This window comes from Schistocerca americana, chromosome 11 (genome assembly GCF_021461395.2).
Source record: "Schistocerca americana isolate TAMUIC-IGC-003095 chromosome 11, iqSchAmer2.1, whole genome shotgun sequence".
NCBI classification, from domain to species: Eukaryota; Metazoa; Arthropoda; class Insecta; order Orthoptera; family Acrididae; genus Schistocerca; species Schistocerca americana.
This window is the reverse complement of record NC_060129.1, coordinates 194,477,692-194,498,573: the sequence shown is the minus strand read 5'-3', so window position 1 is coordinate 194,498,573 and position 20,882 is coordinate 194,477,692. Positions and strand designations below refer to the sequence as shown.

Below are 20,882 nucleotides of genomic sequence, written 5' to 3'. Positions count from 1 at the left end.
TTGCGAAATAACTGAGTGCATGTGGTTTCGAGCCGCCACTGACTTCATACAGATATTGTCTTAGTTAGCACAGTTGAAACGTGAATTTTATGATCCAAGTCTCCATCAAATTGGTCTCAAATTTTATCTATGGCCTCCCTTAACAAGAAATACAATAATTCTTCAGTGTGTGTTCCATGTTACAATTTACTGTACAAGTATACCTGTTCAAGGAGGTGTCCCAGGTGTCATTTTCGTATTTGGACACAATACTGCAAAGAGTTGTGAACTGTATTCAACGCCCCCATAACGCCTCGGAAATCTTGATAAGTCTGAGTAATTCACTGCTGCAGTCTTTCAACAGTATCAATGGGAATGTTGTACAGTTGACTTCTGAGATGACCCGAGACATGAAAATCCAGAGTATTGAGGTCAGGTTATCCTGGAGGCCAGGGCACAGGCCCTGCTCTGTGTGTTCATCCTGGATTGTAGTGTTATATTAGGTATCATCTTACATCAGCAGCAAAATGTGAAGGTATTCCATCGTGCATCACCACATTCCCCAATACTGCACTTTCACGCAGTCCTGGAAGATCGAGCAACATGAATCGAAGGTATCCTCACCCATCATACTTTCTTTTCCGATTCGTGGCCCAATTACGTAATCACCTAGTAACCGTAACCACACGTTGGTCGAGAAATGTTCATGTTACGACTCATAAACAGCATCTGTGTTTACGTAAAATTAGACCCCAATTAGACAGAGAGTTGAACGAAAGTTTACATTTCAAATACATTATTTCATACTGAAGTGACTGCCTGAAATGGGTTGTTTGTAGAGCCCAATTTACTGAGAAGTTAAATGTTTTTGGTTCTATTATCACATATTTTCATCCTTGTCAGTTTCAGGTACCAATTACGATGCAGCCACCACTGTTCCCATCTCCAGGGTTCTCCACAGGTAAAGTGGAACAAAGTATAGACCTGAAGGACTGAGGTTTCAAATGCTGTGCCATTCAACTCACTTAACAATCAATAACATGGGGTTGGGAGGGCGGGGGTGGGGGCAGCCAGTGTGTCAAAGCAGTGTAAAGACATCAGAGTAGAGTTTAGTTTACACGAAGACACTGAGTTGAAAAACTCATTTCTTGAAACCGGCATCACGAAATTCGTTTCATAAATGTCTGTATACACAGCAACAAAGGTGTACAGCTCAATATTGAAATTTTGTGACAACTGACGCAACATTTTCATCTGTGAAGTGACTGTCGTGGAAGTCATGTTGATAGTAATGGATTTCAGGCTGTCTGCTTGAAATCAGTATAAAATAAAAAGAACAAATGTGTCTGATTTCGTAACTGAATAAAGACAAAATGAGATGTCATTTCAGGTGGCCAGCCACCAATTTTTTTTTTTCCTACGTTATTCCAGATGCCACTTCAACTACATATGAATGATGCCGGAACAATTCACGGTCATAACAGTGTTCACGATACTGTAGGGAAAGAAGATCAGCTGGTAAAGATTTTTATTTATCAGCCCTGTGGTATCCATATAGTACACCAAAGTACACAACTGGCAAACGCTGTATCAGTCAAAAGCATCAAAGGCTGCACCATTCACTCAATGGAAAACTCGAAAAATTAGGGAAATGGCTATATTTTGGAACACAGCAGCAGTTGTAAGCACCTTCTTCATCTACCGGCGGAGCGCCAGTCGGATACTCGGTGGAATCCGGGGAGCGGCTGAAATCGGGCTCCCTGCCAGTGGTGTAGCTTCCTCCAGGCACCTCGGGGTCAAAGTCAGTGTCGGGGCAGTTGAACTCGTCGCTGCCATCGCGGCACTCCGGGAAGCCGTTGCACTGCCTCGCCAGGTCGATGCAAGTGCCGTCGTTGCACTCGAACTGGTTGTCCGCGCAGCCTTCTACAGGTTTCCCAAAAGGGGGGGTCACGTCACAGATGGTGTGGTAGTTACTTTTGGCAAGGAGTTGGGTTATACCTGCACTGTCCAGTGAACTTAAGGAAAAATGTTCTGCCAAATCAGCACGGTTCTATTGCCCCTTGCCAAGGTTGTAGCAGATCTGATACAGTACATCCCAAAGATACTGCATTCCTGATCACATTTCACAATATTATATTTATAAAAATGTGTGTGTGTGCATTTGGTGCCTGGACCAATTACAATTGGAAGAACATTTTTCCTTTTTGTTCAGTAGGTTTCACATCTCTGAACTTGCACCTCACCTCATATACAGTACACAAACTAACCTACAAATTCTGCAAACCACTGTAACGTGCATGGCAGGGGGTGCTTAATACTGTACCACACATTAGGGTTTCTGTTCCACTCCCATTACTGGGAGAAGAATGACTGCTTAAACACCTCTGTGCTTGCTGTAATTAGTCTCATCCTGTCTTTGCAGTCCCTGTGGGAGCGATAGGGGGCTGAAGGATATCTCTGGATTCTTCACTTAAAACTTGTTCATGGATTTTTGTAAGCAGGTTTTCAAGGGATAATTTGCGTCTGTATTTGATAGTATGCCAGGACACATTTCAACATTTATGTGACACTCTCCTGTTAGTCAATCACAAAAATATTTTAGAATGGGACACACAAGATTTGTTAGCAGTCTCCTTTGTACATTGGCTGCATTTTCCCAGCATTATATATAAAATGACTTTGACCTCGACATAACAACTGTTTCATCATCCCAGTGTTCTGGTTCTCATTCACCTAAGTTATAATTCTTCATATAAACTTCTCCCTCTCTTAAGGATGTCCCTGTTAATATATAAAGAAAATATTGCAGTAGACTAATTAGGGGTGGCTCAGTGACTGTCCATGGAAAATTCCACTTTAAAAATCATTCTGACTGTAACAGGAAATGAACTAACACTTTCCAACAAAAGTGGTTGCATGAAAGACATGATGAGCAGTACTTGCTTGAGCTTAGTCCAGCTACAAGCTGCAAAAATGAAATTAAAAATATCTGCCAAAACACCAGAGAAAATGTGCCTCACCTCTCTTATATATATGGCGCCCCCCCCCCTTTTTTTTTTTTTTAAATCCACATTCTGAGAGGTGGTAGTACGAATGAAAACAAAGAAAAAAGTCTAGTAAACATACACTCTAAAATGCAACTAAGAGCTATGACCACTTGTTCAGCAGAAGAGATGTGTTTCACAGTAGCAAAGACGAACAAGTGCTCATAGCTCATAAAGTATGTGTTTTGTAGCTGGTATTTAATGGACATTTTGTTTTTGTCTTTGTCCATACTACCACCTCTCAAAATATGGGATACTTCTTTTCAAACCCCTTCTACACAATTTTCGGTAATAAAGAGAAGAAGATGCTTACACACAGAATTATAACTTAGGTGAATGAGAGCCATAGTGCTGGGATGGTGAAACAATTATTACGCTTAGGTCAAAGCTTATTTTTAAGGACAATGTTTCTTTCCTGTACAGTTTTCAACGGTGCGTGAATCTGTAACAGCGTAACACGACCTGTATGTAGCAATCCATTTTAGAACTCAATAACGCCTTTATTTCTCCATGGAAACGTGTGCAATCTGAACAACGTTTATGCAATGATGCACTTTATAATTTAATTAAACCAGTTTCACATTTCTCCCCATTTTAGTTCCAAAGCCTAAACATTGAAGGTTTTGATACATATATGAAAAACACAACTGCGATTCACTGTGCTCTTGTCTCACATAAAATTTCTGCTACAGTTTTCCACGTAACGGCATTTTAGAAAAACACAGTGTTAAACACTACTGTCTGTCATTTTAACAAAGCATTTGAATTTGTATAAACATTTTCACCATTATTCCATGTGTGAACATGCCTTCTATTGGAAGATTAACTATGACATACACACTTCACTAAGAGATTTAATTTACTTTTAATGTTAAGCCAGAGTGACAGTTCCATCCTTTTGTACTACATTATGACAAATGACCAAGCCATCTTTGTGAGGTAAAAGACTCTTATATGTACTTTCTCTTGCAGTTCAGGCAGCACTCATGTCTAAGGTTACTGCTTACAGCACCTGATAAAAGTGTCTAGGGCACCCATTTGAATACAGTTTCAGGAGAATTGAACAGCCAGTTTAGCATGACATACAGGGTTATCTTCTCTCATTTATAGAAGGAAATTCTCATGTTTCCTTTAATTTAGAATACTTTGTTCACCAAGCCCTTATTTAAAGAAGTTACTTAATTGTGAAGACATGGGCAGGCACTCTGAAACATTTACTGTTAAACATTGTTTACAGTCCCAAGAACTCAAATTACAAGGCTGCATCTTTTTGACAAACTTATGCTCACACTACCTAAGGGAAGAAAATATTCGAACATTTGTCATCACATAAAAAACAACTGAAGCGTGGTATTCTAAGAGAACTGTGCAAAACTAGAGCCATCACATTACCTCACAAGCAGATAGAGGGTGCACAATGGATGACCCAGCTAACTCTTTGCTATTATTGCATAGCTATAATAAATACACGAACAACAATGTTTTGATTAATATACATCCCTTTTTACCTTGATTTGTGCAAAATTGCAGAGTAATGTTTGTTCTAAATAAGGTAACGCAAGAACAGAGATGTGAAAACCAGCTTGTATGGACAGGAATGTTAAGTAAAGCAAATATTACAATGTTATATATAAAAACAAAGATGAGGTGACTTACCGAACAAAAGCGCTGGCAGGTCGATAGACACACAAACAAACACAAACATACACACAAAATTCAAGCTTTCGCAACAAACTGTTGCCTCATCAGGAAAGAGGGAAGGAGAGGGGAAGACGAAAGGAAGTGGGTTTTAAGGGAGAGGGTAAGGAGTCATTCCAATCCCGGGAGCGGAAAGACTTACCTTAGGGGGAAAAAAGGACAGGTATACACTCGCACATATCCATCCACACATACAGACACAAGCAGACATATTTAAATATGTCTGCTTGTGTCTGTATGTGTGGATGGATATGTGCGTGTGTGCGAGTGTATACCTGTCCTTTTTTCCCCCTAAGGTAATTCTTTCCGCTCCCGGGATTGGAATGACTCCTTACCCTCTCCCTTAAAACCCACTTCCTTTCGTCTTCCCCTCTCCTTCCCTCTTTCCTGATGAGGCAACAGTTTGTTGCGAAAGCTTGAATTTTGTGTGTATGTTTGTGTTTGTTTGTGTGTCTATCGACCTGCCAGCGCTTTTGTTCGGTAAGTCACCTCATCTTTGTTTTTATATATAATTTTTCCCACGTGGAATGTTTCCTTCCATTATATAAATATTACAATGTAGTAAGCAGTAAAGCATGGCTCCTCTACCACAAATATAATTACATAAAACAGTATGTCCACCTGAAACTGATAAACAGATTATATGGCTAACAAACCCAACATTATGTTAATACAACAGTGCCAACACATAAAAATTATCTGATCAAAAACTAAATCAACAAAACGGCGTTTGCCAATTCATAGTCTAACAAGGTTCTTGCAAGTTACATTTTTGTTAAATCAGTAACCAAAAGCAATACTAACGACACAGTTTCAAGCTTACCACTTGGTGAAACCACTCACAGAACAAAATCAGTATTGTAACCTAATTCTCCAAACTGAACAAATACACAGTGTGGCTAAACTTCTTTATGACTGATTTAATAGCAATGGGGCCAGCTAAGGGTGACACTGTAGCTATACATTACGGAGCCTTCTAATCATAGTTACCATGCTCATTTTATCCAAATTTAAGATTTTACTTACCATCTCTTTAGAAATTTGTGCACTAAGATCTATCATATACAGTTGTAACATAAGTGCCTTTCACACAGCGGTAGGCTAATTAGTTTTATTTTCAAAGTGGCAAAATTACCAACACAACTATTAAAACATTGTACTGGGCATTAGGTGAATGTTTGCCTCAATTATATGTCTTTTTGCGGTTTGGAAAATTTTGAGATGGCACAGGTTATACTGTCTATGATAAAAGAATGGGCATCCTCGTGTGTTACGAAGCAATTAACTTCAAAGCTGCCTGTGCCATATTGAAAAACAATCACCAACAAATGATTATACCAGTTGCCTACCACTTGTACTACATGGTTATGGTTTTCAGCATGAAGGCTGGTTTGCTGCAGCTGTCCACACCTGTCTACCACGTACAAGCCACCACCTCATCTCCACCTAACTACTGTAGCATACATCTGTCTGAACTTGTTTACTGTATTCGCATCTAGGTTTCCCTCTACACATTTGAAGTTAACCCCCCCCCCCCCCCAAGGTCAAGTTGCATGATAAACTTATTTAATCCCCAGTTAGATTCATCCTCATTTATCTTTAGACCTACCCATCTAACCTTCAGCATTCTTCTGTAGAACCACTTTCCACAAGATTCTATCCTCATCACGCACATTTCAATTCCGTATAAGGGTGCAATCCTGACAAATACCAACAGAAATGGCTTTCTATAACACTTACATTTATATTTGATGTTAAAAAATTCTTCTTTCTTGCTACTGCTAGTCTGTATTTTATATCCTCTCTACTTTGGTCACCATCAGTTATTTTGCTGCTCACAAATGAGAATTCGGCTACTACTCTCAGCATCACATTCCCTAATTTAATTCCCTCTGAATCACCTGATTTAGTTCAACTTCAGTCTATTACCACTGTTTTTGTCTATGTTTACTTTATAGCCTATTTAGAAGACACTACCTACTCTGTTCAACTGGTCCTCCAATTTAAATTGCAAATCACAGATAAGGGTCATGTGCATGTTTAAATCTTCAGTATTTTCTTGCAAAATACATAGCCTTATAAAAACAAAGCACTTTTCTCTCCTAATTTTATTCAGTACCTGTGCATTAGTGATGGGACGAAGATATGAGATGTGCAAGAATCATATTTATATACTGAATAGTGTCTTTAAAAATTGCAATAGTGTCTTTAAAATTGCTTGAGAAAGACTGAAGATCATCTGGATTTCAGGCCTTGCTGTTCACGCAGTCATCGAGTGTGCCACGTCCCACACTCCATCTTACACCTCACGAAAACTCAGATGTGCGAGCTGGCTGTCATCTCTGCAAGTGCGCCACCAGGCAAACTTATGGCGAATAGTACTCCATATGAGATGGGCTTTAGTTGTAGCATCATGAAATATGGTACAATGTCTGCTGACACAAACAGTGGGCAGCTTTCATTTACTTTCTTTATACTAGCTTCTTTCAATATGACCTCCTACAGTTGCCTGGTTTTCTGTTTTGGATATTATGTAACATTTGAATACGAGCTTCTAGGTCAAACAGATTGTGATAGAACAAAAGATTCGCAACTGAGGCAAAATATTCTATACTCTATGAAATCCATATGTCTAGCTTGCAAAGAGACCAGTTTAGATCAATCAGGCAATTAGTTTTAGATAACTAAAACCTCTTTTCAGCGAGTAATTCATCACATTACAGTAAGTCCTACCGTCCCATTAAGAATGCTGTACATTCTTTGATGATACTTTTCAAGATATAAGCAGCATCCATCAAATGGAGGATCCAAAGGTGCACACAGTTATATGATTAGTTTATCATATTGATCAAAATTGCACTCACTGGAGGATGGACATTTGCCCGTGTATTAAAAAATAGCATCACACAATGCACAACAGTTTTAATAACACACTACATTCTAACGATACACGTGACGAGTTACTAACATGAGGTTTTTAATGATCTGAAGAGGACTGCCTGATCAATCGAAACCAGCTATTCTTGTATAAATTTGCAACTGAGGCAAAATTTACATAAAAAATTAAGACTGCATGCTCCCAAAACTAGACTATGTCAAGTCTCATAAAAGTTTACATACTGCTCCTGTAAATCTGCATTTGCAGCTATCTCAAACTAAAAATAAAAGGTATTTAAAACAAAGATGATGTGACTTACCATACGTAAGCGCTGGCAGGTCGATTGATACTCAAACAAACACATACATACACACAAAATTCCCTTCAGTATACGCTCTCTTCTCGTTATCCGCCAGGCCTCAACCTCCGCTAATTTCAAGTTGCCGCTGCTCATACCTCACCTGTCTTTCAAAAACATCTTTCCCTTTGTACTTCCGCCTCGACTGACATCTCTGCCCAAACTCTTTGCCTTTACAAATGTCTGCTTGTGTCTGTGTATGTGCAGATGGATATGTGTGTGTGCGCGCGAGTGTATACCTGTCCTTTCTTCCCCCTAAGGTAAGTCTTTCCGCTCCCGGGATTGGAATGACTCCTTATCCTCTCCCTTAAAACCCACATCCTTTCATCTTTCCCTCTGCTTCCCTCTTTCCCGACGAAGCAACCATTGGTTGCGAAAGCTAGAATTTTGTGTGTATGTTATGTGTTTGTTTGTGTATTTATCGACCTGCCAGCGCTTACGTATGGTAAGTCACATCATCTTTGTTTTTAAATATATTTTTCCCGCGTGGAATGTTTCCCTCTATTATATTAAAAATAAAAGGTAATATATAAAAATCATTATGTTTGTTTGTCTCTTGTGCATTCCTATACCACTCATCCGACTGTAACGAGGCGTTGGTGAGCTGTGCGCACACAAAGGTTTCTGAGGAGGTGCAAATCACCAACCTCCCCTAGTGGTGGACATGGGGGTGAAAAGAGAGTGACAAAGCAGTATAACTTAGGAATGTCAGGAGCGATTCCAACCAAATTTCGTATATAAGGATCTCATTATTTGTATAATTATTTGCATACACTACTGTCGAGGTAGTATACCCCTACCATCCCTAGGTGTTGGTGTGGAAGTGAGAAGCCGTGACATATAGAAATATTCAATAACAACCGATATTAGTATCGAATCCACAGTTGTCGGGGTCGCTAGGTTCATCGTAACAGTACCGATGAATCTGTACCTCTAGGAGTGGCGGTGTATGGGGAGGGGGCACGGGCAGTAACAAATCAGATTGTCTTTGTAATGAACAAAGCAATTTCTACCAAACTTGGTCCAAGTAAGACAGAAAAAACTTACTGTGACATTAATGCACCCTTTAGCGTCCTGTGGCTGACGGTGGGGATAGAAAGAGATGACGTAAAAGCAATTTCAACCAAATTGGTATACACTTGACTCATTATTTGTACAAAAATACTGTGGGAATAAGATATCCCTAGGGGCAGCATGAAGCTATACACATGTATGCAGATGCAGCCACGGCAAGAAACTTTTTCGTATTTGATTTAATCCATAAAAAGACATTGTCTTTCATTTGTTCTGTACATGTACATCTATCTGCTTTGTATGTGTGTACCTAATTAGAAAGAAAGAGAGGCACTGTGACACATGTTGCACACAGCTTCTCTACACTTTTCATTTTGTTTAAAGGTTCTGCCATACAGTAATTATGCCACACTGAGTATCATTTTATGGTTGTTAACTATAAATGCTGAAACAAAATATTGGTAAATTAAAAATTATTTACAAAAATCAAAGACAATAAGTGATAAACAGACCCTACTCAACACATGAATTGACCAGACAGTCATTCATAACATGCAGAAAGACTTCACATCATTACCTGTGGTTCAAAACAGATTGAAGTTCCATTCTCACGAGACTAAGGCTGGGGAGGTAATGTGTGAATGGGATACAGCAAAAGTAAGTGGACTGAAAACCATAACAGCATTTGTCTGACAAATTAAATCTCTGGCCATTCTCCACAACTTCTCAAGTTTCATTTTGTGTTCAGAAGAAGGGAATAATTTGATGAGTATGGAATATTTACCATCCTTGCCACTGATTTGAAAAGACACAATGCAAACTGGCATTAAAACCCATGTGCTCAAGCAATTTCTTAAAACAGGCCGCCCACATCACCCCATACAAGTATTCCCTGCTACAAATATTCTGTGCTTCAGACACAAATGTACATATATATACACAAACCACCACCATACTTAAAACCCATTAACAAGCATCTACTTACATTAAGTACACACCAAATGTTACATTAGTGTCAGGGAAGTAATGTTTTGAGTGCTGATTTTGGCACGGTAGTGTACTCACCACGTCAATGTGAATTTTTCGAGAAATCACAAGTGTTTACAGAAACAATGTAGCTCCGTCAGAGGTACACAGACAGATGTGGTCGGCAACTCAACCACATATACCAACACACATCACAACTGCATCAAATGTGTCCTATATAATCCACATTCTCTTTATTTCATCGGCACTTTTATTTCTATCTGATTACCTAGTTATTCTAATCAGAATGGAAACACCAAGCTTTCAAAACTGCCATTTAGGATGGAAACTTTTTACATCCATAGGTATATTAACACACACACCTTACAGTAAGCGACAGAGAGTACTTTTGCTACCGCTACAGTTTCTCCAACTCCCTGTTCCAGTCACAAATCGTTTGCAGCAAGAACGATTCTTGGTAAACCTGTCTTATTTTACCTTCAGGGTGTTTTCACAAAATAAATGTAGGAGAAAGCGATATGTTGACTGACTCTTCTAGGAATGTCCACTTTTGGCAACTACTGAGCGAAGTGGTGCAGTGGTTAGCACAGTGGACACACATTCGGGAGGGAGACAGTTCAATCCCGCATCTGGCCATCTTGATTTAGGTTTTCCAAGATTTCCCTTGATCACTTCAGGCAAATGCCAGGATGGTTCCTTTGAAACGGCATGGCCAATCTTCTTCCCTAATCTGAGCTTATGCTCCAATGACCTCATTGTTGACGGGACGTTAAACACTAATTTCCTCCTCCACTCTTGGCATTTCAACAGTAAATTACACCATGACGCACACTTCTTCTCTTGTAGCTTTGGCCATTGGAGCAGGATAAGCATCTCTGTGATGCATTCACCCTTACAGAATGAATTACTGACAAAATATGCTGCTCTGGTTTGGAACTTCTCTATTCCATATACTTTAAGGCTCTCAGATGAAGAAGCATAGTCAACTACAAGAGTTTTGTATGGTACCTTCTTCATGTGTGGACTACATTGCCCAAGAATTCTCCCAACGAACCTCAACCTGGCATTTGCTATTCCTACAACCGCTTTCCTGTCTTCATTCCACTTTAGGTCACTCCATACGCATATTTTCAGATTATTTAATAGGTGTGATTGTGGCTGCTTCCAGTGGTTGTTTGGCAATTGCATATTCATATAATACAGGTCTTTCTGTGTATATATGCAGAATATTGTTTTGTCAAACTCTACAACTCTCCTAAATAAGCACACGCTCTCCTACCACGACCTCTCTCTATTTTTCACCAAGCAAAAAAAAAAAGTAATGCTATATTTTGAAAGCTTGGAGTTTTCATTGTTTTTGCCACAATAACAAAAAATATAATTTTGTATTTAACAAGGTTGGAGTTTTCATTTGGTTTCACTCAGACCATTAAATTCCCATCATGTCAGTCAGCTACCAAAGCAGGTGATTTGTATCTCTTTCTCAAAGAGATATCTGGAAATACGATTTGTACCAGCCCTCCAACTATCCTTCATTGATTTTATTTTATCCATTTATATTTCCAATTTTATGAAAAAAATTATCATTCTGGAACAAACGACATTTCAGTCCTACTGGAGATTCCACTGACTGTTCAAAAGCTCATTTTGAAAATGATTTATTTTCTGGCACAAAGACACACAATTTCAGTATGACTTTATCAGTTTTGACCATCACTCGCCATCTAGAGGTCATCAGCCAACAATGTGGTTTCCTCAGTGGTTAGAGTGAATTATGGCATCTGTCACAACCTGCAGATGGCAGGTGACAGTCGAGAAAGGTACTGAAATTGTGGGTGACAGTGCCGGAAAATAAATTATTTTCAAACCATGACATTTTATCAGCTGGAATTACGATTCTCCCTGGAAAATAAGTCCTCCACAGAGTTTTGGCTCAAAGTTTGACTCCCTCTCCTATGTTGCTGTGCTGACCCCCCCCCCCCCCTTCCCCTCACACACGCACACACGCACACACACACACACACACACACACACACACACAGAGTTTCTGAACGACATTTAGAGAACGGACGCTGTCGCTATGGACGAGTGAATGCGCGCAGACACCTACCACAGTCTTCCTCGTCGGACCCGTCCCTGCAGTTGCGTTGGCCGTCGCACCGCTGGTACTCTGGCACACACTGACTTCCGTCGGCACAGGGGAACTCACCCGGGACGCACACTCCCTCTTTCGGTGGGAAGTTCCCGTTGAGTGCAGAGAAATTTTTGGTGGTTGGAGGGAATGTGCGTAGAGCGCAAAGGTCAACAGGAATGTGGGTGCAGGGACGGAAAAAGAAAGGGGTGGAGGGAAAAAAAACAACAAAAAGCATACGTGAGAAATGAAAAATTAAAACCAATACAGTGCCAAATAAAAGGGTGCTGCTATGCTGAGGGTTCTCCCAGGCACTTCACCACATACACTAAATACATGTGCAAATCTGACAAACTGCTTTTAAAATGCAGTTGCAAAGATAAAGTCAAAGAATTTTTAAAAAATGGCTAACAATACATGCATGCCTGGTTCTACAGTACAGGGTGTGGTGCAGCTTACAAAGCCAGTGATGTGGTGCTGATATGGTGGCCAAATTACAAAATTAACAGCAGAGGGGAGCAAATCGTGCAATTAACTCTCGTGCCATGAATTCTGAACTGAATAGCTTTAATTCCACAAATAAAATGGTTAAATTTTGGAGGTTTTCGTAGAACTGAACAGGCAGTCTGTAAACTCTACATGTCTACTCTATTAGCTTACTGCTACAAAAACTTTTCCAAGAAACAGTTAAAACAATTTTGAAACAGTATTTCTACCAGCATATAAGTGTTTCAGGTGCAGAACTTGCTGATCTTCCCCACTTGTCATTTTAATGTATACAATGGTTGGATGCAAGTTTTGAATTCAGATAATGTACAGAACATCAACAACCCCAGAGAAAAGATCCACTACTCTTAGATTGATGGGAAAAAAAGCACCACAGATCAATGATATGTAACCTGCCTCACTACTGCCAACTAGCAACACATTTATAGCAAAATCTATGCTAGTATTATCATAGGAAATCTCTAAGAGTATTTTATGAAATGGTCTTCACATAACAATAACTTCAAAATTAAGGAAATGATGCCAAGTAAGAAAGGTCACCAACAAGGACCAAGCATCATCTGACCCAAACGGCATCCATATATGCTATCAAGCAGTAGAAAAAAAGTTATATGTATAACATGCAAAAATATACATCCATATGTTCAAGATACGTAAACCGATTATCAGATAAAAATTTATGGCCTTAATGTGCAAATCTACTGCTGAATACTGAACATATCAGGGCCTACATTTGAACTGTTTTTCATCAATATTCTTATCATATATGTGTGTCTGAGCCACTTCAGTTTGAAGTTTCTCCTTTATATCTGTCATTCTACCGATAAAGATATCAATTTTTATCCCAACAACATTTAAATACTGACTTAACAACAACAAATATATTTAGAAACCTCTGTGAATATACACTGATATATTAAAATTTGTTCAATTAATGTTTAAAATCTGAAGTATTGGCAATACATTATTAAGTTGTAATGACTAAGTTACATCAATTCTTTATTTACAATGATAATCTTTTATTGTCAAGTGGGAATTATTGTCATTTTTAATCGACTTCAGTTTCATCACGAAAATTAAAAATACAAGAGCAAATTAATGCCGCCTTTCACAAATCTAGTGGGAAAAGTTTGCATAAACAAGTCGACAATATGATCTAAGAAATGTCGACTACAGGTAATTCTTATTAATGACTTTAACTAAAGATTTGGGCACATTCACATTTAGCATGCCTGTGATACTTATTGTGCAAATCATTTGACCAATTTCTAGGTGTAAGATCCGAGCACAAAATGATGTGCAAAACATATTCACTCATATAGCATGCACCACAAAATATGTATGCCTAGCATCTAAGCCACAAATAAGCCATCAAAGGTCATTCGGTACACAAACACAAACACAGCTTTAATTTGCACAGTCACCTGAAATAACCTTGGATGTGCTGAGGACACAAATGAACGTTACTGACAATTTTTTTTATATGCCTACCCAGCCCGTATAACTTAAGACACCACTTTTTAATCACATAACAGGGGAAAAAAGGAGGGATTTTTAGAACAGCTAATAACACCACACTCAGCATAAAACTACTGTGAATTACGAACACCATTTACTTTGTTGTAGCTAAATGTTCACAGCAGGCTACTGCAATCTACAATAAGTTCAAGCGTTACAACTGAACCCCCCACAGTTGCAACTGCTTTCAGGACTGCTACAAGCATTTGACATACAAAAAGTATATCCACTGCTGTTCCCCAAATGCACACTCTCTGTGGACTGGTAATGTGGAATCTTCAGCTCAAGTATTATTCTCACAACACAATCTTTTATGTTGCCTCTGCATCTGAAATAGGGCAGAAGTAAAAAAACAGCAAACCAGGAATGCATTCAGTTCGCTGAAAGCCTTCATCACTGCCACTGTTGCTTTTAGTGTTATATGTTTCTTCCGAAGATTCAGTCACGTTAGTATTGCGAGGGAATGCAGGAAACCACTGCCACTTTTTCACACGAATTATTTTGCAGTAGCAAACTATTCTCCGAAAATTATTATGCATTAGACTCCTCCTTCACAAAGATGACTTCTTCTGCCGAACAATTGTTCTTCTCAGGGGAAAACAGATTTGTAATCAAAGCACAGACATATCCACCACAGGCTTAAAACACACATCTAGGAGCAACAATGGCTCAAAAGTGCATCATAGACAACTTTTGGGACCTTTTTAACTTATCCTAATTTTCTGTTATCGCACATCTGTGTGCTGCCATGTATGTTATGGGCCATCTTCAGAATTCTGGAGTCTAAACACAAAGTAATACAGTGTTCTGTCCTGAGTGCTTTTATTTAAATATATTGAGCTGCTATCAGTCCAGCGATAACGGTGGGCAATGAAGATGGCTAGCTAAACTCACTTTTGAGTCCTACCACATTCTACCAGATGTTCCACTACCATTGCCCTTAAATGAGAGCTATTGTAGCGCTGCTTCTTCACGGGGCAAATAGCGCACTTGTGGGCAGGTTTCTACTCGCCCTTTCTTTGTTGCAACGGGAGACGCAGAATACAGAGCGTCATTCAACTGTTTAATTGTTCGGCCTTTTGAATACAGCCCTAGCACTGACGAAATCATCTTTGTTGACTTTGTGCACCGATAGGAATATATTGCCGAGATGTGCTGGAATTGAAAAACAATAGTGGGAATCAACTGCCGCGGCAGTCCACTGAAATATAAGTACATCAGGCCGAATTAAAACCAAACGACGCTTCTGTATGTCACTTCCCCTAGTGGTTTCCGTGAGAAGTAAAGCAAGAACATTTTTAATTTGCGAATGGGGGCACTATGTGCTACACACTAAAATATTTGGGGGTCGTATAGTGAGCAGTATTATCACACTTACCTTTGTTAAGCCGCGAATAAAGCTTAAGCCCATCATTATTAAACTTCTTTTTCAATATTAACTTTGGCTTGTTTTTCCGCAGTGGCGCTTCATTGGTTTCGTTGTCTGACGACGAATCCATTATACAGAAATACTGCAACTGTTACAGCACGGCAACAACCACCAATTGTTCAGAACGAATTCTGGCTCTCAGCGAGTTCGAGGTAATGGCCGTGCAGGTTTGCCAACTTAGCTCTCTTCTGATTAAAAGCTGAACATTTTGATTTCAGTTACGTTTACAAGACTGTCTGTTAGTTTTAATCACTCACAGGAAGAAGAGAGTATATAATGCGAAATATATTCTGTTTTAGCGTGATCGGAATTTTTATGTATCCCTACAGTTTACCCATCATCTAGTTTTTTATAGGAAAATCGAGGTAATCCCGCCTAATCCGTTTACCTGGCAACCTTGTTCAAATGTGGTACAATTTTTTTAAAATGGCAGATGAGCCAACATCAGAGAACAGAAACTCCCTCACATTACAGCGGTGCTTTGGATAAATTTCAATTATTTTCGAGCTTTATTTGCTGCGTATATTGTCATCCTTAAAATGCGACACACGCTTCCGAAGACGAAAATCGAATTTCGGAAATCGTTGCCGGCTGTGGTGATTATATGTGTATCCTGAATCGATTTTGCTAGCCTGGCCAAATGTCGGTTTTACAATCCTTAATCGTTTAACACAAACCGCCTCTGGTTACCAGCTGTTACAGTTTCCGATTCAGTCAGCACAACCAGCTGTTTCTCTTATATTAAATGTAGGCGGTGATTAGATTCTTGCTTCCTTGTTGCTCTTTGGTGCACAAATCGCCACGCGCCATCTAGATCAGGCGATATTTTTTATGAATAATCCAACAGCCTAATCACGTTTCTCAAAGATTGACCGCCTACATGGGAGAGAAAATCGATTGTGGAAGAGAAAATCGACATAGTCGATGTTGGAGTTACTACGTACACATTGGGCTTCCAAATTCGATTTTCATAAATTTCCCAATAACTCTTCCGCTAACTCGTAGAAACGCTCCGCTATCAATTACTGAAGTGTGGTTCTAACTCGCCGATGTCGCCTTTCATAATCGATATTGGCTCCTTTGTAAATGCTCAACAATTTTATGCTTAGGTAGTCAAGTTTAAGTTAGCTAATGTGGACGAAACGATTTTATGTGGATTGAAGTAAAGAACAAGGCATTTATTTCCTTTTTTTCTTCTGATGAAATGCCCATGTTATCCTTATTTGAAGGAAGGATATGCATAAATTAACATAGTACTGTTATTGCATAACCCATTCAGGTGTTTTATTGATGGTATTTAATTCACATGATTGATTTCGAAATTGTGCAAATGAACTTATATTCACTGTTGATTTATGTTTTACTCATAGCACATCTGAAGGTTTAACCGATTAATTTCAAAATCGATCATGTAAATTGAATACCGGTAACGCCAATAAAACAGCAAAATATACTATCCAATGATTGTATAACAATGGAATACAGGTTAACGACACCAAATTTCCATATATGAAAGTGAACCACGATACACACATAACGATATTTCCTGCATAGCAAAAGTAGAACTGGTTGGCAAGAATCCTATATTCTGCATCGCTGGATAATTTATAAGTTCTATACCCACCCTACGGCATTTTTAAGAGGCAAATGCACGCTTGTAGAAATGATACCATATTTCATCGGGCTAGCATATCAACTCAGGTCTAACATGTAACAGGGCATGCCACATTCGGTTTCCTAACTTTTGGTTTTTGTCTCACGGGCGTTGTGTACCATACAAACATAGGGCATGGCTATTAGAAGCACTACTGAGAAACGTGTTTACTTAACTCAGTTTTGGGGACCCCACGTACTGCAGCCAAGAAGAAAGTAATACCTAATTTTTTTCTCCTTGATTAAGACGATAATGTAGTAGTAATGAATTTGGTGCACTTCTGCAAACCACCTTCTACAGACCACTCCACTAACAGTGACCTATATCATCAGATGACGACGACACTGGGTAAGTTTAGAAAATGGCCGACATTGACGCACGTAAAAAAAGACAGTGTTCTGTGACTGAATTCCTTGCTGCAGGAGGTGACACGTCAAATCACAGAAATGCTGAAGAATGTGTGTGGAGAAACTATTGTGGGCATCAGCACCGTTAAACGACGAATTCATCGCAGTAAGAGAAGCTGATGTACGAACATAGTTCACTGGTACAATCGGGACGCAGCGGCCAGCCAGCAACTCGAGGCCTATGCTTTTCGTGGGTGAATGTTGCAGCTGTTATCGATCTTTCTTTCTTTGAGTTCAGACGTCTATGGGCTGCGTAAAGTAACTTTGTCACGACTTTCTCTTCTTTTCTAATTTCCGGTGTTAACAGTTCTTTCATTCGGTCCTTTTCTTCTTTCACCTGTTCATACAGTGATGCGCTTTGCCCTGAACCAACTACTTTGAGTTTCAAAAGTCTCAGATATCTTTTTAGTGAATCTTTCTGGGATCATTCTAACCAAGAGCCAATAAAACGAAATTCTCTGTTTCCTGCCAGCATCAAATAGTTTTATTGTTTGGGTGCTGATTTCATCATTCCTTCTTTTCATCCATGTACTTTCAACTTTTCTTAGACCTAGTATTTTCCATAGTACCTTCCATTCCTTTTTCTCCTACTCTTCAATTTCTCCCTTTTTGTTGAGGGCTAAACAATCTGCTGTATGAAGGCACCCTGGTTATACTGTAGTAATGGATTTTTGCATTTACTGAGCGTAATTGTTTTATTGTATGTGTCCTTAGTTAATTGTAAAGTATTTTTTCATTTCCATTTTATGGGCTCTATTTTTGTTTGTTTCTTTACCTAAGTATTTAAATTTATTCACTCTGTTGTCTGTAATGTATCTGGCACTTAGGAAATTTGGGGCATTTTTAAAGTTCATTACGAATTTTGGCTTCAGAAAAGAAATTTGTAAGCCAGCCTTTTACAGTAACTCTTTCAGCAGGGTCAATTGCTGCACTGATGTTTTCAGAAAATATCGCTAAATAATCTGCAAAAGCTGTTGAGTTTGACATGTGAGCTTTTATATCCCACTCTGATTTCTTGGGTTCCTTTTTCTTGAAGTCTAAATTTCCATTCCCTTACTGCCTTTCCCAAAAAACAGTTGAAGAGCAGATGGCAGCACATGTTAGCAAGCTGCCTCCCGGATTCAGGGAGGAGCCCCAGCCACAAACTGAATTCACCTAGTGTGTTAACAATGAGCACTAGTTGCTAGGTGCCTGGATGTGGATTTTAGGCAGTTTTCACATCCGACTGCATGAGTAATGTGCTGGTACTCATGTCCCACCTAAGTTGCACAATTCACAAACATTTCGAAAATGTCTCACATTTTCACACAGGTAACACTAGACACAGGCAGATGGGGTACATAAATTCCATCCTCTGGGAGGGTGTATCACTAACACTTCCGAATCTAAATTACTATGTTGACCACTTGAAGAGATGAGATAAGACCAGCAAAAAGAAAAAAAAAAACATTGAAGAGCATTGGGCGGGGCCATCATCTTGCCTTACACCAGATTTGATTTCAGATGGTTCCGAAATTTCTCCACGGAATTTAATTTTGGACTTCGCTTCTGCAATGTTTCCTCAAGCCGTATTCCCCTAATGTATTAGACAATGTCATCTTATGTATCAGCATTTATTTTTCTTGCAAAATAAAATTTTTTTTAAAAAATGAGGTCTTACTTCCTGACCGACTCTCACAGATCTAGTAAAGTATACCCGCAGAGACTTTGTCGATCTTACGGCTCCCGTCAGTCGAGTGCCGCCGCACCGAATCTCACAACTCACCACATCTCTCCTCATCCGAGTAGTCGGGGCAGTCGAATGTCCTGTCACAGTGGCGGCTGGCCTCGATGCACGTCCCGTCCCGGCACGTGAACTGAGAAGGTGCACAGGTGGTTGCCGAACCACTGTCCGGTGGCGAAGGTTCCGCTTTTGGGTGCAACGGCAGACAGCACAGGCAGAGGCGCAGGTGCAGGTGGGGGAACAAGCAGAAACACCACGACCATTAAGCGGTGCGCCAGGCTCAGCACAGATAACGTGTCAGTCTATCCATTTCTCTCAGTGGCATTCTCAGGGATATGCTGTAAGGGCACTATTACGGTTACACTTATTAATAATCGATAACAGCCACCTACTGCCAGTGACTGCCATATCGTTGACTTCCTATGAGGTTCCAGACGTGGCAGTTCAGTGCCAATAGTCGGGGAGCCCCCAATTAGACTGCACACACTTGGCAGACATTTGAGAGACATCAGTGGGTTAGAAGTGGCCAAAGGTGACGGTCAGGTTACGTCCCACGTGCGAAATAAGTTATTACAATTGAGGAAATATTAGTTCTATTGAAAGTGAGAAGTGACGAGAATAGAAGATGTGTTTTTTGTGTATGTATTATCAGTTCTGTGAATTTATATGTGAAGCATTGAAAGTTGTAAGTAGTAGAAGAGGATTGTGGAGTAATATGTTAATGGCAGCCATTGATGGCACTTGGAAAACTCAATATTAGAAATGTGAATGTCGACAGAACTGGATACCAGAAGTCGTGACTTAACTTATTGAGGGAGCTACATAGAGAGTTAAATCTTTGCGAACATAATTTATATGGGGGAAACTTTTTCTTTTGGCTAAGACAGAATGAGTGATTACAAACTATAAACAACTTGTACAGAAATCAGACTGAAAAATCAAAGGACATGTAAGGGAAGTGGTAATTGGGAAAGGAGTGAGGCAGGGATGTAGCCTATTCCTCAAGTTATTTAATTTGTACATACAGCAAGCAGTAAAGGAAACCAAGGTGAAATCTGGAGAGGGGAAGGTTCAGGGAGCAGAAATAAAAAGATTTGCCAATGACATTGTAGTACTGTCAGAGATGCCAAAGAACTCAAAAGATGAGTTGAGTAAAATGGATAATGTCTTGAAAAGAGGTTATAAGGTGAACATCAACAAAAGTAAAACAAATGTCATGGAATGCAGTCAAACTGAATCGAGTGATACTGAGGGAATTAAATTTTGAAATGAGACAATATGAGTGGTAGATGATTTTTGTTATTCAGGCAGAAGAATAAATGATGATGACTGAAGTACAGCGGAGGTACTGAACTGAATTTGGAAAGAAAGAAATTTATGGCACGACTTGACTAAAAACGGGTGCTTACACAGGACAGACTAGGGTGGAGTGATGCATCAGAACAGTCTCCGCACTGCACATCGCAGCAACAAGGAAAGGTGGCAATGCTCTTTGACTTACAAGAAATGTATTTTTATTTATGCACGATCTCTGGATTGTTTCTGTTTTGTGTTT

The 20,882-nt window shown here is 39.5% G+C and overlaps 1 protein-coding gene across 1 annotated transcript in view; it reads right to left on the bottom strand.

Moving 5' to 3' along the window:
- Positions 1–20,882, bottom strand: part of LOC124553582 (basement membrane-specific heparan sulfate proteoglycan core protein) — a 799,417-nt gene that overhangs the window by 305,892 nt on the left and 472,643 nt on the right. Inside the window, exons 15-17 of the mRNA XM_047127431.1 lie at positions 19,370–19,513; positions 12,069–12,185; positions 1,669–1,902 (exon numbers count right to left, since the gene is read on the bottom strand). Coding sequence (XP_046983387.1) covers positions 1,669–1,902; positions 12,069–12,185; positions 19,370–19,513 — 495 coding nt within the window. The remainder of the gene's footprint in view (positions 1–1,668; positions 1,903–12,068; positions 12,186–19,369; positions 19,514–20,882) is intronic.